General features: G+C 39.4%; 2 protein-coding genes across 53 annotated transcripts in view; one reads left to right on the top strand and one right to left on the bottom strand.

Annotated features, from left to right (window-relative positions):
* SAMD3 (sterile alpha motif domain containing 3) overlaps nucleotides 1-2,999 on the top strand; it is a 45,060-nt gene extending 42,061 nt beyond the window's left edge. For all 5 annotated transcript variants that reach the window (XM_015097408.4, XM_060419281.1, XM_042253460.2 and 2 more), the window contains 3 exons: nucleotides 1,558-1,729; nucleotides 2,231-2,313; nucleotides 2,528-2,999. In XM_015097408.4, coding sequence (XP_014952894.2) covers nucleotides 1,558-1,729; nucleotides 2,231-2,313; nucleotides 2,528-2,797 — 525 coding nt within the window. In that variant the 3' untranslated portion in view covers nucleotides 2,798-2,999. The remainder of the gene's footprint in view (nucleotides 1-1,557; nucleotides 1,730-2,230; nucleotides 2,314-2,527) is intronic.
* Nucleotides 3,000-6,928: 3,929 nt separating this feature from the next.
* L3MBTL3 (L3MBTL histone methyl-lysine binding protein 3) overlaps nucleotides 6,929-24,643 on the bottom strand; it is a 102,445-nt gene continuing 84,730 nt past the window's right edge. For 45 of the 48 annotated variants that reach the window (XM_012182864.5, XM_060419252.1, XM_060419246.1 and 42 more), the window contains 3 exons: nucleotides 12,929-13,098; nucleotides 12,652-12,714; nucleotides 6,929-8,768 (listed from right to left, as the gene is read on the bottom strand). In XM_012182864.5, coding sequence (XP_012038254.1) covers nucleotides 8,625-8,768; nucleotides 12,652-12,714; nucleotides 12,929-13,098 — 377 coding nt within the window. In that variant the 3' untranslated portion in view covers nucleotides 6,929-8,624. Of the gene's footprint in view, nucleotides 8,769-12,651; nucleotides 12,715-12,928; nucleotides 13,099-13,849; nucleotides 24,391-24,643 lie in introns of those variants that run through there. The other 3 variants (XM_042253458.2, XM_060419278.1, XM_060419277.1) reach the window with 1 other exon arrangement.

Raw genomic sequence — 24,643 nt, 5'->3', positions numbered from 1 at the left:
CATTTTAACCGAGCGATCAGTTACTATCTTCAATAATGGGACCAACGACCATCCTCCTGATGGAGAAGTGCCAGCATTCTTGCTAAAATCTGGAATGAGGGGGTGTTCTCCCAAGTAAAAGTTGAGGAGTTTAAGGAAAACTGAGATGCTGTTTCAGACTGAAAGAGACCAAAGAAACATATCTAAATCTCACGTGTTCCTAGATTAAATCTGAGATTTGTAAAGAGCATAATTGCAACAACTGGAAAGTTTAAACAGGGTCTGTGGATTAGATTTTCCTGATTTTGACAGTTATGCTGTGCTTATGTAGGATAGTGTTCTTGTATTTCTTAAGTAGAAGGAATAATAATATGCAATGAAGAATTAAGGGTTAAGAGGGCATCCTGTCTACAGCTTATTTTCAAATCAGTCAGAAATGTTAGCCTTGGGCGAAGTTGCATGAAGGCCATTTGTGACCTCTATTTACTCTTTCTGCAACTGTAATGTCAACCTGAAATTCTTTTTTTAAAAAAAAAGTTAAAGAAATTCCTAGGTTCTGCACCCAAGAAAGTGGACTCTCTACCCTCCTTGTGTTTCACTTCACATCTCCCTGCTCTCTGAGAGAGTTTCTTTTTAGGCTATTAATATAGATTAGTGCCCACTGAAGGTTGCCTGATAGCAGAGCTGCTATGCCTTTATGAGGATGTGCATTCCAGTTTTCTGATAACTTTCACACTTAATCTTTGGGCAATTTATGATCCACCAAAACATTCAAGAAGCAATGAGACCCAGTGGGTAATATATAACTGTTTTTTATAGAGTTTTAGGGAAAGTGATGACTACATAATTCCTTTTAGTGTGGGTGATGAAGAGTTTTATAATGTCACTCTGTGAAAAAAAAAAAAAAAATTGGGAGGGAGTGGTGGTGGAATTCTCCCAAGAGAAGAATTTAGGCAGTAGCAGGAAAAAGTGATTCTGAGTAAAGAGGTTACCATACAGGTTAACTGGTTTTGCTTTCATCTCGTAGTCGAATCTCGTACATTTAGATTGTTTTTCATCCTTTATTTCTGTCTGATGTTACAATGTCTCTAAAGCTCTTTTCCCTTTAGCATAATAGGGTTAGGGATTTTTTTCAAGGTTTGCTTCCTAAAATCGGATAGATTTCTTCTTGTGCCTCTTCCTGGAGTGCCAAAATAACAACCTAGTAAAGAAGTGTAAGATCCTAGAATCTTGGCTGGGTAACACAGACAGCCAAAATATTCATTGCATTCATTGTGGAGGGATTTCTTTTTTGTTTGCTCTTTCCCCCAGTTACTTTGTTACCCTCATTTGCTTGAGTCTGTATCCAGATTTAGTTCTGCAAGCTCAGATGTTTGTCATGCCCACTCTTTATCTTTTTCTGTTCACTTCAGGCTTCCACTCTTTGCTCCTCCTCTGTCTTAAGTCTACTTCGCCACTAAAACTAATCAAATATCTAGTATATAAACTAGCCTTCAAAGCTTACTGTAATTCTACAGAGCGATTTAATTCCTTGCAGTCCATAGGTTAGCTTCTCTTGTGATCTTTTTCTTTTTTCAGCTCTTCAGAGAATTCCAACTTCTTACAAGAACAGATATTTATAAGAAAATAAGGCACATTTTGGAATCCTATTCAGAAAATATACTGGCTTCTCTTTCTTTGGTGGACAACCCAATCAATATTGCATTGCAAGAAAAGATGAAACAGCACACAGATGAAGACATGTTGAAACGTTAGTAAACCTGGGGGATAGGGTGATCTGGTCTCAGTTACCTGTATAATTCAGGGTAATTAGGAGAGCTATATTTTGTAGAATTTAGTGAAAAAATATGTGAGGAAGAAAAAATAATTTAAGTAGAAGGAGTTTAAGAATAGATTTTAAAGTACACGTGATATTATAATATTATATTTAGGAAACTAGTAACCTGTTAATTTCATATAGAAGGTAATTTACAGACCACAGGTTAAGTATAATGAAATCATTCTGGCAGATGGATAGAGAGTATAGAAATCTTACCTCCTCTTGGCTGTGACATGGAGGGCAGAACAGGAGATCTTGAATGTTTACTACAAGGGGATGTTGTTTAAAAAAAAAAAAAACTAGGGGAACTAAGATATAAGAAAGCTAATTTGTTCTTTAGAAGGTAAGTAACAGCAACAAAAAAACCCCACATTTTAATACTGGCTTTACTTACAACATTTACTTGGACTGTAAGTATGTTTGCTTTGACAGATATGAAGATGACAGCCACTTGTTTACTCCTACCAGATGTTTTTGGGGAGGATTCCAGCCTTTTTGTCATTGTGAATGACAAGGTATGCAGTATGTCAGTGATCATTGGTTTGATATTTAATACAATATATTGAAGCAGAATGGCGGCCTATTTTAAAGTTATGTTTTGTCATATTTACAAATATGCTACATTGTAACAAGTGCGTTTATTGTAGTATCATGGTTAAATTGAGGCACATTGTGTTATTGAGCTATTTTACGTACCACAGGGTAGTGACTGTAATCTTTTTTATTCAGGTGCAAGTGTCCACGCCTGTGTTAGAAGTTAAGAACCCTTTCAACATGGATGTCTGTGAATTTTCTTTGTATTTAGAAAAAGAGAGACTCACAAAGGTGGATGACTGTATTACGGCCTTGGCTGCACTCATGGCTTCCTTCCATGTGTTTGGGATTGAGTGTCCAAGAAGACTGTCTCAAACCCTCAACTTCCTAGAGACACTGATTTTTGATTCTCCTTCTATGAAAGAAAAGGAAAAGGAAGTAGGATTTCTACATCCAGTCACTTAACAGCATGCCAAATATTTAAGCAGAATGGATCTCTGGGGTGGCTGAAACTATTAACCATTGTTTTGATTTAGTAGAGGTAGGTATTACTATTAGAAAAATCATCTTGTCACTGAGATTCAAATGAATATTAATGCATTCTACCTTTACACTTTGACACAAATTCTTTACTGAAATTCTGTAATAAAATATGACTTAAAGAGCCGTTTATTTCGAGTTTTAAGAAATTCCAATCCAAGTTAACACTTTCAAGGGGGCACTAGTTTTTAAAAGACACTATGCTTCACATTTTCTTAAAATCCTTCATATCAGGGTATGACTTGAACTTAAGGCAATATGTCCACTTTTGAAAGACTTAATGCCTAGGAGTGCTGAAGAATTGATGCTTTTGAACTGTGGAGCTGGAGAAGACTCTTGAGAGTCCCTTGGACTGCAAGGAGAGCCAACCAGTCCATCCTAAAGGAGATCAGTCCTGAATATTCATTGGAAGTGCTGATGCTGAAGCTGAAGCTCCAATACTTAAGCCACCTGACACAAAGAGCCAACTCATTGGAAAAGACCCTGATGCTAGGAAAGACTGAAGGCCGGAGGAGAAGGGGATGACAGAGGGTGAGATGGTTGGATCACATCACTGACTCAATAGACATGTGTTTGAGTAGACTCCGGGAGTTGGTGATGGACAGGGAAGCCTAGCGTGCTGCTGTCCATGGGGTCACAAAGAGTCAGACACAACTGAGTGACTGAACTGAACTGAATACCCAGGAGCTGCACATTTGTGGCCTGTGGTTCTGTCCATTTGATTTGAGCATTGTTTGGAAACATTCTGAACTTCAGCATTTTAAGATGTACAGGTGGTGCTAGTGGTAAACCCCGCCCCACCCTGCCAATGCAGGAGACATAGCTAAGAGACAAAGGTTCAACTCCTGGGTCAGGAAGATCCCCTGGAGAAGGGAATGGCAACCCACTCCAGTATTCTTGCCTGGAGAATCCCCGTGGACAGAGGAGCCTGGTGGGCTACGGTCCACAGGGTTGCTGAGTCCGACACTAGTGAACGGATTTAGCACGGCACACAACTCCCTAGTTCCTCTTTTTGCCTGCTGAGCTGCCCTGCAGGGAGTTTAGGTTTCCTTCCATCCTATCTGTTGAGAACTGTGGCTGTTCCTGAGGTCTCCTCACTGCTGGATGGTCTCGCTGGCACAAGTTTCGATCATCGGTGACCCGTATTCCTCTTCCTCTGCTTCCCTCCCTTGAGATACAGTGATATGGCTGGTTCTTGTCTCCCCACAGGGTTTCTGGTTTTCCCTCCTTTTGACCTCCAGTGTTCTCATGTGCCTTGGTTGCCCCATGCGCTAGTTTGGATCTGTAATAAGAACCTGGTTTTTCACTCCCAGGGCCCCAGCTTACAGTTTCCAAGTTAGGCCCTTCCTAGATCAGCTCTCTAGTCTGTCTCAGGAGCCCTAGTCCTGAGCCTCATCCAGCCCAGAGTCCTACATTGTAATCGAACATTATGGTTTTAATGTGCCCCTTGCTGTTATCACAATCTTGACGTTACTTAGTTTTGAAAGAATTAATTGGTTTAAAAGACTGAAGAATTTAAGTGTGCTAATAAGGCATCACAGTGCAATGGACATTTTCTGGGTTATTGCATCTAATTATTTTCTTTTAAGTTTAAGAAGCGTTCATATTATTGAAGAAATTTTTATAACACATCTCTAGAAATACTGCAAAATACTAGTATTTTTATCTCTGACTGTTCATTAAAATGCTTAAGTCAGTGGGAAAAAAGAAAATTTGAGATCAGCTGCCCACCTCTGCAATGATTATTCACTGCTTATACGAGAATGGACAGGCAAGAACAATTTGGTACATTTCTGCATAACTAGTCCCTATTTTACAGTTTCTATTTCTTCTCTTTCACTACAATGTGCTTTTAGTTCCTTATAAAGTTTCTTTTCCGGAGAAGGCAATGGCAACCCACTCCAGTACTCTTGCCTGGAAAATCCTACCAGGCTCTGCCGTCCATGGGGTTGCTAAGAGTCGGACACAACTGAGCGACTTCACTTTCACTTTTCACTTTAATCCATTGGAGCAGGAAATGGCAACCCACTCCAGTGTTCTTGCCTGGAGAATTCCAGGGACAGCGGAGCCTGGTGGGCTGCCGTCTATGGGGTCGCACAGAATCGGACACGACTGAAGCGACTTAGCAGCAGCAGCAGCAAAGCTTCTTTTATTTCTCCCAATTATTCCCTCCCAACTCCCATTTTTTAAGTTTCACAATCTTATTCCTCTTCTCCAGAATAAATTTACGAAGTTCTAAAAGAGTCCTTTCCCTTGGAGGTCCACAATCTCTATGACTGGCCTTTTTTATTTTTTCTTCTTTTACTTTGGATTGGCGTATAGTTGATTAATAATGTATTAGTTTCAGGTCTACAGCCAAGTGATTCAGTTATACATACACATGTATCTATTCATTTTCAAATTATTTTCCCACTTAGGTTATTATAGAATATTGAGCAGAGTTCCCTGCACTATACAGTAGGACCTTGTTGGTTAACACAAAAAAATTTTTTTTAATTATTTAAAATATGTTTATTTATTTTAATCGGAGGCTAATTACTTTACAATATTGTAGTGGTTTTTGCCATACATTCACATGAATCAGCCATGGGCGTACATGCGTTCCCCATCCTGAACGCCCTCCCACCTCCCTCCCCACCCCATCCCTCTGGGTCATCCCAGTGCACCAGCCCTGAGCACCCTGTCTCATGCATCGAACCTGGACTGGAAATCTGTTTCATATATGGTAATATACATGTTTCAATGCTATTCTCTCAAATCATCCCACTCTCACCTTCTCCCACAGAGTCCAAAAGTCTATTCTTTACATCTGTATCTCTTTTGCTGTCTCGCATATAGCGTCATCATTACCATCTTTCTAAATTCCATATATATGCGTTAATATACTGTATTGGTGTTTTTCTTTCTGATATTTACTTCACTCTGTATTATAGGCTCCAGTTTCATCCACCTCATCAGAACTGATTCAAATGTATTCTTTTTAACGGCTGAGTAATACTCCATTGTGTATATGTGCCACAGCTTTCTTATCCATTCATCTGCTGATGGACATCTAGGTTGCTTCCATGTCCTAGCTATTATAAACAGTGCTGCGATGAACATCGGGGTACACGTGTCTCTTTCAATTCTGTGTAATACCTTTTTTTTTAAGAGTTAGCCTTGAATGAAAGCCTCTCTTTGCTCCTTTGGGCTGAGGGTGGAGAGAGAGAGGTGGAGCTAGCTGCGGGTAAACTGCAGTGAAGTTTGGCTTTGAACATGACAGACATGAACTGACCATGAGGGCAGAGTCCCATAAAATCCATGCTTTCAGCGGTGTATCTATTTCCAGTGTCCAGCATGGCCATGCCACTTGGCAAATATTCAATATTGCTTGACCAACCTAACCCTATTTTCTCTGGAGGTTGAATCCACTGAACCCAAAAGTTGCAAAACGGCAGCCTGGGATAATATGTTAACCTCCAGGCAGGACTCCTTTGGCTCAGAGAGTATTTGTAAGTTTTTTAAAATGCCTTTTGATTGGAAGGTCCTGTCAAGTTCCACATTTCTCATCTCTCCCTTTTGTCTTACCTCAAACCTGCTTCTCTCACTTCAGGGACCTCCCTGTCACCATGGGCTCCCTATTTCCTCTGTTAAAACTCAGTCCATTCTTAGAGCATATCCCAGGGAGGGAATGGTGAAAGCTTTCCACTTCTTTTGGTAGACTGTTCCACCCTAACAGGGAGGAGTAATATCTTGCCTCAAACACAAACAACATGCTTCTCAGAATGAGTGGACATTTTCAGTAAGATTTAAAGGTTCTTTTTTTCTTTTTTTTTTACAACACATGCTTTAAAAAAGAAGTCTTCAATGTGTGTGACCCCTACTCGACTAACAATAACATTTTAAAATATTTTTCTTCCTTTTTGTCACTCTTCACATCATCTGGGACATAGCTTGACAAACTGCCCTGAACCCTACAGCTCCATCACAGCTATCTAATGCCATATGTTTGATATTACTCCTGCTCTCATTCACCCCTTCTATTTTTAAGAATCATACATATGTAAAAAAGGCATCTGCAATTAAGATTTTATTTTATTCATGTCAGGTATAACAAGTGCAACTTGAATGTACAAACTCTGAACAGAACATAGAGAAAATAAAAACTAACAACGAAAAACTTTTTTTAAGCAGACTCATGCAAAGAAATGAAGGGGCCATGGCAGATGTCATGGGCCCTGTTTTACCTTGAATTACAACAAAAGCAAAGGACCACTACAGACTTCCAACAGGGTGAGTGGGGCAGGGCAGATATCAAGGGAATCCTACATGAGAAAAAATGAGAGCAACTACAGAGAAAGGTGAAACTTTCCCCAGAATTCAGACAACATGCTACAAACTTACTTTCTACTTTTAAAATAGTCCTTGGATAAATATCCAATCCTGGAAATAGAAGTTACATACATAGGCTGATAAAATAATTTACCTTTTGCGTTGGAAATGCATTCTTGCAAAAGAAACACTACCAGCTCTCAGTTTATAGGGAATCAAGGGCTTTCAATTAAAGTGCATCTGTACGCTTCTCTACTGAGGCAAACACTTCTATGGAGAAAAGGGTCTCTCCAAAATGGAGCTTTAGGAAGTCACTTCCCTGATCTATGAGCATTTAGAATGTTTGCCTCAACTGGGGTTGCTCCCTCAAATCTTGCCTTTTCAGTAAAATCTATATACTCTCTCTTTAGCCAACACTGAAGAAAACCTTTGGGTTTGGAGGACACTGCAAGGTCTAAGACAGAGCTCTTTTGGGATTAGTGTTTACATTGACAGAACGATCCCTTCACCTCTGCAAAGGACCACAGTTATTTCAATGACAATTAGAGAAAAGCTCAATATAATCTCATAAATAGTTCAAGATCATACAAACAGCACCCCCTTCAAATATAACTGTATATTCCTTTGATATCACTGGAATCCTGTAAACACACAGGGCACCACAATGTATGAGACTGATGCCATTCAAATACATCACCTTATTTATGTTTATATATTTTATTTTTTAATTCCATTATTTATATACATGTTTTTGGTAATTATAGTCAAGATGCTGGTGAAAGTAATTTGTTTAACATTTCATAATTGCGTGCAAAAGTAAAAACACTGATTTAAAGGAAGGTAATTTTTACAACTATTCAGCCTCAATGAATCAGGACAAGCAGTTAGGCAATATCATGACTTGCAAAGTTATACTTAGCATAATGTTGCAATTCAAAATATGGCACAGAATTAACAATACAGATAACAGTCCCACTGGCTAAACTTAGCCAGGTTTTGACTAATTTGGTTTAAGTTGAAGTTTGATTATATAAAAAAGGTTCCTGAAAGTATTGAAAAAGAAACAGTGTACATGAAAGAGAATTCAACAATGTTTACAAAATGCCAAAAGTTCTTACTCTGCCCCCCCACTTTTTCCATAAATAATTAATGAAGTCCCCCTTCCCCCCACCCCCCCCCAGCCTCAAAAAGATTTACAAAGATAAATTTAGCTCAGTGAACAGAACCGAAAGATGACTGTTGTTAGACAGTACCTGGTTAAAAGCTCAAGCACTTTTGTAAGAATTCATATATATCGTCTCTTGAGGAATATAAATAATCTGATAGCATCGCTCTTTAGATTTTTGGAGACTTCTCATTTAGAAGTTACAACTGTCTTTGTGCTTTGAGTAAAATATGAGCTTTAAAGCAGAAAGCTGATGGTATTCAAAATTCACCACCTTCAAAGTTCATTGTGAGAGTTCTTCTCTGCGGCTTTGAACATCAAGATAGAATTGAAAATTTTGAGCGCTGGGCCCAACTTAATGCTCATAATTTTCACAATGTCTGTTTGGGTCATAAGCAGAAACGCCTCTCCATCAATTTGCTAAAAGGGGAGGAAAAAAGACAAAAGACTGTGAATTGATTGGACCCAGGGTCGTGGGACATATTCAAGGTTAAATTATCAGCTGTCTTCTACATGCAACACTGGAACAGCACAGACAGGGAGTTCAGGTGTACAAACATTTCCTGATAAGTAGATCTTTCTTATATGTAATAACACCCCCAAATAGGGACTGTGAGCAAAGTCAAATTTATTCATCTGAAAAAATCAACCTACAGGAAAATGGGTTTCTCACAAGCTGCTTTGATGTGCAGCCATAAGGATAACCTCAGGTGGAAAGAAGTAAATTAAGAAACGAATTTTAAAAACCGTAATGACTGTGATATATTGCTGGGTTTATTTTTTGTTTATGCTTTCATAATACATATAAACTGGTCTAACTCCAGAGATTAAGTATCTTGCTAAAGGCCCAAAACTCTGAAGGAAAACTTGGAACTTGGGGTTCTTGCCTCCCGTTTCATTACTCTTTCCACTGTGCACTCATGGTTCTCTTCCAATGTTTTAACTCCACAAATTACAGCGACCTGCTCTTTGAATGTCTTTCTCAGGGCGTAAAGGGATGAATATATTCATTCAACAAAAATGTATTAAGTACCCATTATATTTTAAATGGGTTTCCCAGGTGGTGCTAGTGGTAAAGAACCTGCCTGCCAATTCAGCAGCCGCAAGAGACCTGGGTTTGACCCCTGGGTTGGGAAGATCCTGGAGGAGGAAATGGCAAACTACTCCAGGATTCTTGCCTCGAGAATCCCCATGGACAGAGGAGCCTGGCAGGCCACAGTCCCTGTGGTCACAAATAGTCGGACACGAGAGTACATATTCTAAGTATTATTCTTGGGCCTGGGCATATAGCAGAGACTAAAACAGACAGAAACAAAACTAAGCAAACAAAAACTCCTTGTACAGTTTACATTTTAGGAGTAGGAGGTAGACTATAAGAAAAACCATAACAAGCAAATTAGAATCACTAATTCTAAAAGGTGATTAGTGCCATGAGAAAACTGCTGGTTGAGGATGTAAGTGGGCAGTGGAGTCCAGGGTGGGAGGTGGCAGTCTGAAGGAGGACAGTTAGGATGGGACACCGAGAAGTGGAGTGAGCCGTGTGAACACCCAGTGGAAGAGCATGCCAGACAGACAGGAAAGCCGGAGTGTGTCTGGATAATGCTAGGAACGGCAAGGAGGTCTGTGTGTGGAACAGTGTCAGCAGCGGGCAGAGAACAAAGAAGTCAGATCGTGAGAGAGGCGATGGAGTGTCAGACTGTAGCCCTGGTGAGGATCTTGGCTTTTACTCTGATTTAGCTACCAGAAGGATCTGAACTGAGGAGAGACGTGATCTGACGACGCTCTAGCAGAATCAGCCCAGCTATGCTGGAAATAAATTATAGAAGGGTAAAGTAGAAGCAAGGCTGCTGGCTAGATGTTACTGCTTTAATCCAACTGTCAGATGACAGTGACTCTGCCCATAGAGGTTATGGTGGAGCGAGAGCTGGAATCCTCATGCTTTTAAAATATACCCAATAGGGTTTTTCAACTGATTATATGTGGAGTGTATAAGAGAAACAGAAGTCAAGGATGGTTTCAGGTAAGAGCCCACACCTGCACTTTTTTGCCATTCAGAGATGAATTACAAGATTTTACATTTGCTTTCTGGTTTTCGTCTAGGACTCAAACCCCATGCCTGCTGACCTGGTGAGACATTTGAGAGCAAGGATCATGTCCTATTACTTCTGAATTAACCCTCTCACCAGAGCATCACAGGTGGTAACATACACATGGCAGGCATTTAACAAGAGTTCACAGGATGAATGAAGAGTGAAATGAACATATGACTGACACGTGAACAGAGAACATTCACTGCCTCATGCTTCAAAAGAAGGCTCTGCCTCTGAGGCTGTCGGGTTGGTGCCTGAGGAGTGTCTCCAAAGATAATATGAAGAAAGAAGTTATTCAAAGAAATAACATGTCATGTGAATTTGAACCTTAATTTAACTAAATAACAGAGCAATCTATATGGACTGTCTAGACATCAACAGAACCAAAAGTAGTGTTTATAAAATATATGTACTAGAAATTTATTTTTTAAACTGTTGCGTCATTTTCAAAGGTTCTTTCCAAGAAAGAACAATGGCTCCTTGCAGGTATATAAGCCTGCTTAGGGACGGAAAATCGACTGAGAGTAACACAAAGACACTTAGGACTTGGGCCTTAAGAAGCTCAAAATCTGAGTAACTGCAAATTAAAGATACACTAGAAAGAACATTTCTGAAATAAGAACATAAGTCAGAAAAAGGCTGATGAAAATCAGATCCTTGTGCATTTTCACAGGCATCCACATACAGCATGCTGCTGCTACTGCTAAGTCGCTTCAGTCGTGTCTGATTCTGTGCGACCCCTAGACGGCAGCCCACCAGGCTTCCCCATCCCTGGGATTCTCCAGGCAAGAACACTGGAGTGGGTTGCCATTTCCTTCTCCAATGCATGAAAGTGAAAAGTTAAAGTGAAGTTGCTCAGTCGTGTCCGACCTCAGTGACCCCATGGACTGCAGCCTTCCAGGCTCCTCCATCCATGGGATTTTCCAGGCAAGAGTACTGGAGTGGGGTGCCATTGCCTTCTCCACCACATACAGCATAAATGATAGCTAATAGAATATTGACACTGGCGACTGGCGGCTGAATTCTTGGCAGTCCCGACACTCTTACTCTGCTGCAATGTTCTTAACAGAAAATGTGCCATTTTGAACAGTGGAGGCTAAACACAGGCACAAAAAAGATAACTTATGACTGCAGACAGCAGATGTGGGACAAAGACTTCTGAGATGACCTAGTCCTCACTGTACCTTCTGGGAGCCAAGATCATGCAATAATGGACTGTTCTGCTTGGAGGAGCTGACAGGCAAGTGGCTTATTTTTAAAGTTCTCTAATGAAAAGAGTCTCTGGCTTCTAGTGCAGTTAGAGGTCGAAATTCTTTTTGTCCTAATGCTCACTAGAGGCGGTCATTACTAATCATCCCTTACATTGAAGTTTTGGACAAATGAAAAAAACTAATAAAATAATCTTCCAACGACTGCTGATACTGCTAAGTCGCTTCAGTCGTGTCCGACTCTATGCGACCCCATAGATGGAAGCCCACCAGGCTCCCCAGTCCCTGGGATTCTCCAGGCAAGAACACTGGAGTGGGTTGCCATTTCCTTCTCCAATGCATGGAAGTGTAAACTGAAAGTGAAGTCGCTCAGTTGTGTCCGACTCTTAGCGACCCCATGGACGGCAGCCTACCAGGCTCCTCCGTCCATGGGATTTTCCAGGCAAGAGTACTGGAGTGGGTTGCCATTTCCTTCTCCACTTCCAATGGCAGATATTAATAAATGTAATGCATGTCAGTTAGTATAAACAACATGAGAAATGTGTAAAATCTAAGGGATTGTTTTAGCAACAATGGTAATATTAATTATAAGCATCAAATGAAGTTAATCTTGGTGTTAAAATGACACTTGAAAATTAAATAATGGGAGCTAGTTTTACTTTATTAAAAATGAAATGTTGCTTATTTCTTGCTTTGGTTTCTTTCTGTGCTATATACTATATAAATGTATGCTAGTAAGTTTTGTGTTTGTTTTTTTAAATAATGAGTTTAGTGCTACTGCTGTGGGGCATCATAAAATGGTACAAACATTTCCTTTACTCCTCATCTTACATGTTTTTATACAACTGATTAGCAATGCTTGTTAGACAACTCAGTATCACTTTGTCAATTTCAACATAACCCATCTCTTCCCTCCTCTGCCAATTTAGAATATTTCACTGTTCACTGCATTTCAGTGCTGTGTCCCCCATTAAGAAACACACTGCAATACAGCTGAACACTTACTTCATCTTTAAATACCTTCCCATGTTCTTCACATCCAGGTAAGCTCTGTATGAATTCTGACACCTGTTAAAAAATAAGATCAAAATTCCAGTTCTGAAACAGAAGCCAGAATCTAACTGGTACAGGTTCCAAATATCCAACCTATGTTTTCATTGTTTCTCTCAGAATAATTTCTTCTTAGAAAGAAAGACTAAGCCCCATATGCATTCATATTGCCCACTCCTTAAGCCGGTACTCCTACGTCAGGTCCCTGGCAGACAAAGAAAGTAAAACCTACCTCATCCGTACTCCATTTGGAAACTTTACTGGCAGGAATGCCAGCCACCGTGGGGAGAAGCTTGCTCTGCTGCTCCCAGCGCAGAGGCAGACATGGAATTGGGGACTTAAAGGACAGAAAGACGGCTGACCGACGCTGCGCCTGCTGTACGCTGCTTTCTTCCCGGGCACCTGGTTGACAGAAACAATGTGAACTCACTCTCTGAAAAGTAGCCAAAAAAAAGAACAAAATCCCCAAAAGCTATATGTCACCCCCAAACCACAAGTGGCAGGGATACCACTTTTACCACAGGTAAAAGCATTGGTTCAACATTACGTTCACTGAGTAATTACACTCTCTTCATTTTCACCGAAGGTCATCATAGAAAACCACCTAAAACTCAACTGACACATTTGTCTTATCGACAAACATGCACTGTTACGTCATTCAGTGTTGCCTTTTTAATGCTTCAGGGAAGAAATCTGCACCGGAGCTTTAGTGACAAAGAAAATAACTCTCAACCTAGGAAATTATAGCTGGTTCTCTTCTGCCTCTGGATGTCCTGGAAGTAAGAGGCAAGTATGCTGAAGTCCATCTACTGAGATTACCCTGTAGATACCATACCTGTTCTCTCCTTTTATCTCATCTCTGCGTTGTTCTTCCAATTTCTATTTACCAATTACACTGACTTCTTAAATAGCCACCTTATCTTTTTTGAAAATGGATATGAAATTATTGCAATAAAAATAAAAGAGGAGAAATGCAAATGCCTTTATCCAAACCTAGTTTTCTCCTATTCTAAAACAGCCTTTTTAATAAATGATTATTTGTCCTTGGGACTCTTGATAGAATTTGTTAATCGTTATCTCCTAAGATCCTTCAGAAAAGACATCTTTCCTGAAAACTACTTAACTCAAAGCCCTTCAGAAAAAAGGCACCTCCCTCACACTTAATTCTCCCCCTACCCACCAGCTCAGCTAGAAACAGACGCGGCAGCACATAGAATCCCCTGCAATCATAGCCCATGCCACAAAGAAACCACTGTCCTAGCTTCTAACACCACTGCTTTTTGCCCTGTTCTGAACTGCAGTTTGATGAAAATTCCATTTGGTAGCTGGCTTTTTTCTCTCAACAGTTTGTGCAGTTCATCCACGTTGCTGTACGTAGTTGTAGCTGACCTGCTCTTTGCTGTATGGGTTTTCATTGTTATGACTATTTCACAATTAATTTGGAACTGATGAACATTTGAGGTGTCTCTAAGTTTTGGTTATGACCAACAGTGCTGCTGTGAACACTCTTGTATGTATCTTTTTTTGAATATATGTATACCTTTCTGTTGCATGTATACTGAAGAGTTGGGCTTTGCGGATATAGCATTTGTATACTTTAAGCCTCAGCAAATTCTGCCAGTTTTCCAAAACAGCTATACAGTACACACCTGCTGGTAGTGTAAAAGTGTCCACATGCTCCGTACTCTCACCGGGATGTGGTACTGTCTTTCTTGTTGTATTCATTTTAGTGAGTGTGTTGTGGTACACTTGTGGTTACAACTGTAATTGTCTGATAACAAAGTTGACAATCTTTTTTTAAGTTATTATAAATGAGTTTATATATTAAAAATTTTTTACCTATACATGTATCCATTCTTCCCCCAACTCCTCTCCCATCCAAGCTGCCCCATGACATTGAGCAGAGTTCCCTGAGCTACACAGTAGGTTCACTGGCTATCCAATTTAAATATAGCAGTGTGTACATGTTGATTCCAAACTCCATAACTATCCTTTCCTTTCTTCCTTTCCCGCTGATTAACATAAGGCTGTTCTCTAAGTCTGTGCGTCTGTTTTATTTTTTAAGTAAGTTCATTTGTATCATTTCTTTTTAGATTATGCATAGAAGGGATGTCCTATGGTATTTTTCTTTCCCTGATTTCCTTCACACAGTATCTCTAGGTCCATCTATTTTGCTAGAAATGGCATTACTGTGTATGGTAAAGATCATTCTTTCACATGGATTTCTAACTGCCCAACCATGACTGAATGAAAAGAAATCCTTTCCCTGTTGTACTACAGTTCCAACTTTAAAATAACTATAAATATGCTACTAAAGATTTCTGATTCTGATCCACTGGTGTCTTTTTAACAATCCACAGATTTTAATAACCCCCATTTTATAAGGGTACTGATGTCTGCGACCTAGATCTTCTTCAAGATTGCCTTGACTATCCTCACCCCTTTGCAATGCCAATTTTAGGATGGGCTTGTTAAAAAAAAAAAAAGGTAGGATTTAGACTAGAATTATCACTGAATATACATCAATTTGGTGAGAGACAACATCTTCACAATATCAAGCCTTCCAACCCAAGAACAAAGTATCTCTCTTCATTTCTCTGGACCTTCTTTAATATCCTTCTTCAGTGTTCTATCACTGTCATGTAGAGGTCTTGTATCTCTGTTGTTAAATATATTCTCATGTATCTGAGGCTTTCTGTTGCTATTATAAGTGGTACAATATAAAATTTTCTTTTTATTTGTCTACGCTGGGTCTTCTTTGCTGCATGGGCTTGTTCTAGCTGTGGTGTACAGGGCTGCTCTGCAATTGCAGTGCGCTCATGGGATTCTCCAGGCAAGAATACTAGAGCGGGTTGCCATTCCCTTCTTCAGGGGATCTTCCCAACCCAGGCATCGAACCAAGGTCTCCTGCATTGCAGGCAGATTCTTTACCATCTGAGCCACTGAACCTGCCTAGAAATTTTATTTTTATTTATCCTTGTTTTTTTGGCTGCACTGGGTTTTCTTTGCTGCATGGGCTTCTAGTTGCAGTGAGCAGGGCTACTCTGTAGGTGCAGTGTGCAGACTTCATTGCAGTGGCTTCTCTTGTTTCAGATTATGGGCTCTACAGCATGCGAGCTTCAGTAGCTGTGGCTCAGGAGATCCAGAGCCTAGGCTCAATAGCTGTGGCAAACAGGCTTAGCTGCTCCACAGCATGTGGGATCTTCCTGGATCAGGGATCAAACCCATGTCTCCTGAATTGGCAGGTGGATTCTTTACCACTGACCCACCAGGGAAGCCTAGTGGTACAGTTTTTTTTCATCCTATTTCCTACTGTTCTACTGTTGATCTTGAATAACTTTTCTCTTAAACTAGCCTACTCTAAATTTGAATTGCTCTGAATGTTAGAAAGTCACTATGCTGAATTTGGAAAAAAAAAAAAAAAAACCTGTCTTACTGGAGCTAACATCCACTAGCCCTGGTTCTTCCTGAGTGAGCTCATATAGAAAACTGTTTCTCTGTGAAACATTTCAATTCTTCAAATATTTTATAAAAAACCCTTCATGGTCCCTCTTTCCACATTTCATCCAGCAAATCTCACATAACTGGTTTTAAAGTTTTAGGTCCTCATCCTGTTCTACTTAAAATCTATTATGAGCTAAATCCCTTGAAATGCACAGTAACATGACTCTAGGTTTTTATTTTAACATGTGATATACACTCAAATAAATGTGCACAGACTTTGGCTCAAGTAGCTGGCTCAGTGAGAACAGTGGGGCAGAGTAGGTCTGAATGTGTACAATGTGCTTCAGAGATCAAAGCCTTTAATTCTGGAAGACATTTCTGCCACCATCCTTTTATAAGGGTCAGATTTCTTATCAGTTTCCTCTCAAACTACTTACCTGCATGAAAAATATTACTTTTTAAGGAGTTTTCTGTATTTCTTGACATTTCCCGAGATGAAAATTTACTAAAGGTATATGGTCAAACTTTTTCTCCCCACACTCTCACCCTAACCGTCCTTCCTTCTGGGGAAGAACACTAATTGAGTAACCAGTCCTCTAGAACACCTCTGACCAAGATAAGACTTTGGGAACAGACATTCTGCAAAGCAGAGCAACAAGATAGGTGGAACCTGATTTCTTGATCCTATTGAGCACCATTAAATCCTGGAGCACCTACCTTTGAACTTCCTCCATGTGAGAGAGAAATAAACTGCTGTGTAAGCCATTTGTATGTATTTTATATCACATACACACATACTCACACACACACCCCTAATCCTAATCACTACTAAGGTTTACTGCAATAGCATATAATAGTGAGAGACAGGGAGTAACTAGCTTAGATATCCATTAGAGATTGGTTCATTAAATAATGTTGCATCAATCCACAGAGGGAATATTTGATATTGTTTTATAATTAGTATAAATATTTATGTGAAAATGGTTATGACGTTACATAGTTAAAACACTTCAGGCTACAAAATAGCTAGTACAATATTTCATATATTAAAAAAATCCAAAATGCTGCCCAAAATTTATAAAATGTTGTGTTAGAAGATAAAATCACAGGTAATTTTGATTTTTTGCTATTTGATTTCCTGTATTTTCTAATTATTCTACAATAGATGTTATCTTGACAATAATTATATAAAATCAGAGACTGATATTGAATAAGCTATTTATTATTACTAAAAAATCATACCAAAAAAAAAAGAAAATCTTACTTTCATGACCTGGAAAGCAATTTAATGCATTTTTGGAAATACACTATTAAAACATCCATTGTTGGGCTTCCTTAATATTAGAAGCAAGAAAATATTAGATGGGAATAGTGTCAGAGAAATAACTTTGTGGATCTTTGTATGGTTTTACCGCTACTTCATCTCTCTAGACAATCAAATGAGGACTATTTTCTCTTGTTGATACTTCATGAATGGATAGTAAAGGCCTGCCTCTATCATTTACAACTACTTACATGGAAATCATTCACAGAGCAATAATTTACACAGCACTTACAATGAAGTTTGGAAGGCTACATTAATACAGCATATCCTTGTAGACTTGCTTGAAATGAAGTTTAATAGATAAATAATGTGGTTATCCAAAGTAGAAATTTGCAAATACAAATGTCTGTCAATTCTGGCTGCAAATATAGGTATTAAAATTCTTGATTTGACTTTAGGGTAGGAAAAAGTGAAGTAGAAGATTAACTCTTGTGAGAAGACAGATCTGATAAAGGTGATCCTGAGAGAAATATATCCTCCAATGTTTCACGTAGAATCAAGACCATAAATCTTCAGAATAGAGACCACCATCTCTTTCACCAAACATGAAATCTCCTAGTAGAAAGAGATGTCCTCACTATCTCAGAACCTGAGAACCTGCATCCTACACGACTGTGCCCATCAGGGGCCCGGAGAACCCCAGCAGAACCACAGGCAGCCCAAGTCCCAAAGAGAAGGAAAAGTACTCTTCAAGCTCCCTGCTGCTTTCAGACTCAGATTCCATTCTGCTTCCTATTTCCAAGCCTGAATACCGCTAAATCAGCAAGCCAACCATGACGTGCCACTTGTCTTGACTCATTCTCCTCCCTTTAAGCCAGTGACAGAAGTGAGACCAGAATCTTCAAATGCTTCGTTTCATTTTATTTTCAAAACAGCACTAGGAGGTAGCCATCTTGAAGACAAGAAAAACACACTGTCAGGGCAAAGCCCAAAGCCTCACTGTGAGCTAGTGGAAGCTTCAGAAAGTGGCCCTGGATCTTCTGGGTCATGGTCAAGGGGGTGAGTTTAAGAGTCTGATAGAACTGGCTTCCCAGGTGGCACTAGTGGTAAAGAACTCGCCTGTCAATGCAGGAGACATGAGATACAGGTTTGATCCCCGGGTGGGCAAGATCCCCTGGTGGAAGGCATGGCAACCCACTCCAGTATTCTTACCTGGAGAATTCCACGGACAGAGGAGCCTAGCGGGTTACAGTCCATGGGGTCACAAAGAGTTAGACATGACTGAAGCAACTTAGCATGCACCCAAACCAGGATTTAAATCCCTGTTCTGTCACTAATCAGCTCTAAATTTTGGCTATCAATGTAACTGAATTGTTGCAAGGATTACATGATATTTTAAAAAATGCTTATTCCACTATCTGACATATAGTAAAGGCTCAGCAAAAGGGAGAAATTATGCCTATCTTGAAAGAAAGGCATATAACTGAGAGTATATTGAATATAAAAAGGCACAAATGAAAAGGAGTCAATGGCCCTTCTAAGTTAATATTCCATGAGTCTATAACAAAATGCTCTTAATGTGAAAGGAAAAAAGCCAGAAGAAATGGGATACATCTGTCAACCAATCTTTTTAATGGAGTTACACACTGGTGACTAAATATAAGAAGGATGAACAATAACAGTGATTGGGTAGAATAAACGGATCACAACATCGAGGAATGTGGATAAACTTAGCTCCAAGATCCTACACTCAAGCATTAAAAATATTTGAGGATCATTTTAAGGTTAACAACCAAAATAAAAACCAACTGCTATGGAAGCAAAAAGCAAGCCTGATTTTTCAAGTAAGAATCTAGCACATTACAAAATATAATTCAACTCTCTCTGCCCATCAGCATCCATGAGAAAGAACGTTTGCAAAAGGGAAAGAAAATTACACCTTTCCCGGGAATACAGAGTTAAAATTTTAAAGTCAATTTATAGGATCCTTTATTAATGGGCCTTCCTACAATGGAGAAAAAGAGTTATTTTATCTTTCAGGTAAAGGAAATAGAAGTCAGCAAATAGAGAAAGAAGAAAAAAGTAATGAATTGTATTTAGTAAAGGTCTCCAAAGGTCAAATTCAGTAACACAGTGGGACCCATCAAAAAGTTGAAAAGGTTCATAATCACACATATTGTATGGAATTAAATTGAAATAACAGAAGAAACAAGGTAGGAAGCTTTTTCTTAGGGAAAGTGTTTTTAAAAATCAATTTGCTCTAAGACTCCAAATGAAAGAGCTCTCATGGGCTTACTGAGTCTTAAATCCTACTAGCTATAAGGAATACAGGGTGGCTTGTTTTCAGTCTTGATGTTGTTCAGTCACTAAATTGTATCCGACTCTTTGCGACTCCATGGGCTGCAGCATGCCAGGCTTCCCTGTCCTTCACTATCTCTCAGAGTTTGCTCAACTCATGTTATTGAGTCAGTAATGCCATCCAACCATTTCATCCTTTGTCACCCCTCCTCCTGCCTTCAATCTTTCCCAGCATCAGAGTCTTTTCCAATGAGTCGGCTCATCACATCAGGGGGACAAAATGTTGGAGCTTCATCTTCAGTATCAGTCCTTCCAAAGAATATTCAGAGTTGATTTCCTTTAGGATTGACTGGTTTGATCTCTTTGTTGTCTAAGGGACTCTCAGAAGTCTTCTCCAGCACCACAAGTCGAAAGCATCAATTCTTCGGCCCTCAGCCTTCTTTACGGTCCAACTCTCACATCCATACATGACTACTGGAGAAACCATAGCTGTGACTAGACAGATCTTTTCAGTCTCCTCTATACTAGACAGTGAAGAAACCGCAAGAGGATTTCTCTCCTGTCTCCTATGCTACCCCCTAACCAGGCTAGATCTGGGAAGGTCCACCCTGGGGAAGTGCATTGTGAATGAACACTAGGAAGCACATACTAAGCTCAGCATACCTACCTGACCCTCAAGCTCAGGTGTGAAAGAGGAATTCTACCATACCCAATGGGAGCACTGAGAGGTAAGTTTCTTCACAAAAAACGTGGGGAAACTACTCTGCACTCAAAAATGATTTTTAAAAAATCACTATGAGGCCTTTGATAAAAAGTTACACAAAACATCAGGAAAGGAGCATTAAATTATCAACAGAAGAGTTTCATGATTTTTAGTAAGGGACAAGGGAACATGACCCCTACAAGACAAAAACAAGCTATGAAAAGAAAAAAAAAAAACAACAAAAAAACAAGCTAGTGCAGGAAATTAAAGGAAAATAAAACCACTATTAAAATTCATGTTAAAGGCAGTAAATAGCAGACTTGACAGAGCAAGAGTAAGATATTCAAACTTGAGACAAATGTTTAGAATATCAAAAAATGTGTAAGCTGTTGAAATATTATAATGCTTCCATGTTGGACGGTAACAGGCCCCTCCACTCTCAGAATTCAGGCACTAGAGGGACTTCCCTAAGATGCTGCAACTAAGTACACCACGGAGCCTCCAAACTGCTACAGCGCTGAAGCTGGTGTTTGTTTTAACTGTCCTGTACAATGTTGGCTGTCAAACCAACTGTTAAATATTTTGAATATCATCCTTTGGATCTAACCCAAGCATAATAGGTATTACCAGTCAAAAAGCAGAGCCATCACTTTGCCAAACAAGGTCCATTATAGCCAAGGCTATGCTTTCTCAGGTAGTCATGTACGGATATGAGAATTGGACCATAAAGAAGGCTAAGCACCACAGAATTAATGCTTTCAAATGCTGGAAAGACTTTTGAGAGTCCCTCGAACTGCAAGGCAATCAAACCAGTCAATCCTAAAGGAAATCATCCCTGAATATTCATTGGAAGGACTGATGCTAAAGCTGAAGCTCCAATACTTTTGCCACCTGACGCAAAGAGCCAACTCACTGGAAAACACCCTGATGCAGGGAAAGATTGAAGACAAAAGGAGAAGGGGTGGCAAAGCATGAGATGGTTTGAGAGCATCACTGACTCAATGGACATGAATATGAGCAAACTCTGGGAGATAGTGAAGGACAGGGGAGCCTGGCATGCTGCAGTTTGTGAGGTTGCGAAGAGTCTGACATGACTTAGCAACTGAACAGCAACAATACCAAATAATAAAAATGATAATGGAAGGAAGTTTTCTGGATTTAAAAAAAAAAAAAGCAAGCTCATGACATCTCAGGCAAAATAACGAAAGAAGATTGAATTTAGGAGTCAGATTCATTGTTAAAAACCAAAAGATTAGATTTAATTTGGCTGGCCTAACCCCACATATGTGAAAGGATACTCTGTTTTTCATTTCAGTTTGATTTTTCTTATAGGAAAGTCAGAGACCAAGGGTAGCAGACATGTAGTATGAGCCAAGTGTAGCAGACGCTGCAGTGTGCCACCCAAATCACCCTTCAGAACCGAGACGTTTCATTTTCCTACCTTCTGACTGCTGATGCCTCACAGCTACCTCCCTCTCCAGAAACTGCCCTAAGCCAAAGGGAGGTTCCTTGCTCAAAGGGAGGTTCCTGCCCTTCTCAGCCAATATCCAAGGAGTAGTCAATGCAAAGATACAAAGGTCAGATTCTCCTGCCTAAATCTGGGATAATTCTGAAGATTCATCCAGAATTCCTTATGGGATCAGCTGAGGCTTCTGCTGTAACTGCATCACAACTCAACTTCTCATTCTGCCCACTGCTGCTTCTCTCCCTCTCCCACCGGTACTGCTCCTGAGTACCCACTAACAAAACTCCTGCACACACCACTCTCAATGTCTGCTAACAGAGAGCCCCATCTGAGACATTAGGTCATGGCTCTGTATCTGAGAGGCAGAAGGACAGAAAGAACTAAACATATCCACACACTGACTAGGATCTGAGATATCCCCAACATCACCAAGATACAGGAGCTCTCAAATACCATAAGAGCTCATTTTGTACTGAAGGTTCATGGGGTCCAGGGAAAGACAACCAACAAACTCTTACATGGTAAGGTCAGAAGGTGAAATACATATCTTTTCCAAACAGAATGAATCTGGAAAAAATTTCAAAAAAATTATAATCCAAAGCTAAGAAAGCAGTTAAATAAAAGCTAACAATGATAACATGATTTTACTACAGAAAAAAATTAATTTTATGAAAGTTTTACATAAAATGTTTTAAAAATCTGGAAATGAAGGGAAGTTATCAAACTCATTTTAGGCTAAAACTGGATGAGATATTAATAGGCAAATCTTACTTAGGAACATATGTGCAAAAATTCTCAAAGCAGCTTGTTTTTATGAGGCTCCCTTTCACTAATGAAAAATAAGAGCATAATATGCATACTAAACTACAGGTTTTGTAGGTGAGAAAAACACTAAAGGGTTATATATGAATCCTAGCAATGTTTGGAAAGAATAATAAAACAGAAAAACTCAGATAATTCAAATCAAGAAAAACAGGATAAAAATACACAAAGTTTGAACAGACAAAACTACCACGAAAAAGAAAGAACACCATGCATATCACATTAACAAACCTAAAATTCTCCATTAGATAGACTATTTCAAGGGTAGGGTGGGGGGGAGTATCAAAATCAGCTCAGCAAATCAAGTGAAAAGTGAATTACATCACCAAGTTAGGAAGAAACTGAAAAGGCTGAAAATCACTACTCCCTCAAAAAGTTCAGAGCCCAGAAGATTTTACTATGACTCTGTCTAAACTTCCAGTGATCAGATAATTACACACAATAGACACTTACTTCACAATGCTACCACTCCTGCTATTGCCACTGCTGTTACAGCTAATCCTGCAGCCACTGATGCATTCATTTCTCGTAATAATCCAGTGATGTGAGCACTACTGAGAAGCTGAGACACAGAGATGTTAAATGCTTTCCCCGGAGCCAGCCGCACAGCTGGTACTGGTGGAGCTAAGACAAGAATGAAGGCCATGCTCCTAACCACCATTCACTAAGAAAGGATGACACTTTGGATTAAGAACCCAAGTGGCGCTAGTGGTACAGAATTCACCTGCCAATGTAGGAGACACGAATTCGATCCCTAGGTCAGGAAGATCCCCTGGAGTAGGAAATGGCAACTCACTCCAGGCTTCTTGCCCAGAAAATGCCATGGACAGAGAAGCTTGGCAGGCTATAATCCATGGGGTCACAAAGAGTCAGACGCAACTGAGCACAGCAGCACAATACCTTGATGACAAAACCTTCATAAATTAAGTGTTTTTCTTGTCCTTTCTAAGTGACTGGAAACATTTTAAATAATCAAATACTTGCATAGCACTTATTATGTACCAGGCGCTGTTCTAAGCAACTTACAAATGTTATTGTACTCAATCCCCATAACAACTGTGGGAGGGAGTACCTCCATCAGCCTTTTGGGCAGATAAGGAAACAAGCCCTGAAAAGTATTCAGTGAAATGTCTAAGATTACAGAGTGAACAGGTGGGAGATCACAGATGAAACCCTCGCCATCTGTAGGGGTTTGTATATGGTGTAAGATTAGACACTATAAAATATGCTGAGGACAGCAGAGAATACAGCTTTTAAATTAACCATAAATTGCTGCTTTATGAAAATCAGATATGGAAATCAAAGCATCACTTACAGAATAGGTCATTACAGGCATACAGTCCTTAGGTGTCATTCTATAATCTTACAAATAATCTAAACCCAAGAAAGCACATGACAAGCAAAGTCCCCAGAGGCAATCATTAAAATCATAATCCAGCCAACATTTTCTTATAAAAATAAATAGTGACTATAAAGCCATGTGTAAATTATAAATACAGGTTATACTATGAACAACAGTCATTACAACTTCATTGCTCAGTTAAACTACTGTAATATCTATTCACCAAAGATAGAAGACAAGTTACTTTCTCCAGTACAACTTAAAACATTTGCTCAAGTGATTTTCTTTTCATTTTGTGGTATTAGATTAAGACCATATTACTTCTGTTTTGTATGTCAACATGTTCTGAGATGAGTCTGAAACATATGAAGCAAATGACATCAACAATGTTAAAAAATATACTACATGGGGCAAAAAGGCCTTATTCAAACTCTATACACAATATTCTACACATATGTGAAACAGACGATAAATACAGTCACAGATGGATCCATATCATTATGAATTGTATACCAAAATTATCCTGAACAATAAATTTGTATTGCTTGCAGTAACAGAACCAACCAAATGAAGTTTGTCTTTAATATAAAAGGGACTGCTACACTCCAA

Source organism: Ovis aries, chromosome 8, assembly GCF_016772045.2.
Source record: "Ovis aries strain OAR_USU_Benz2616 breed Rambouillet chromosome 8, ARS-UI_Ramb_v3.0, whole genome shotgun sequence".
In the NCBI taxonomy this organism is placed as follows: domain Eukaryota; kingdom Metazoa; phylum Chordata; class Mammalia; order Artiodactyla; family Bovidae; genus Ovis; species Ovis aries.
Note: the sequence above shows the minus strand (reverse complement) of the source record. Positions and strands in the feature narration are given on the sequence as shown.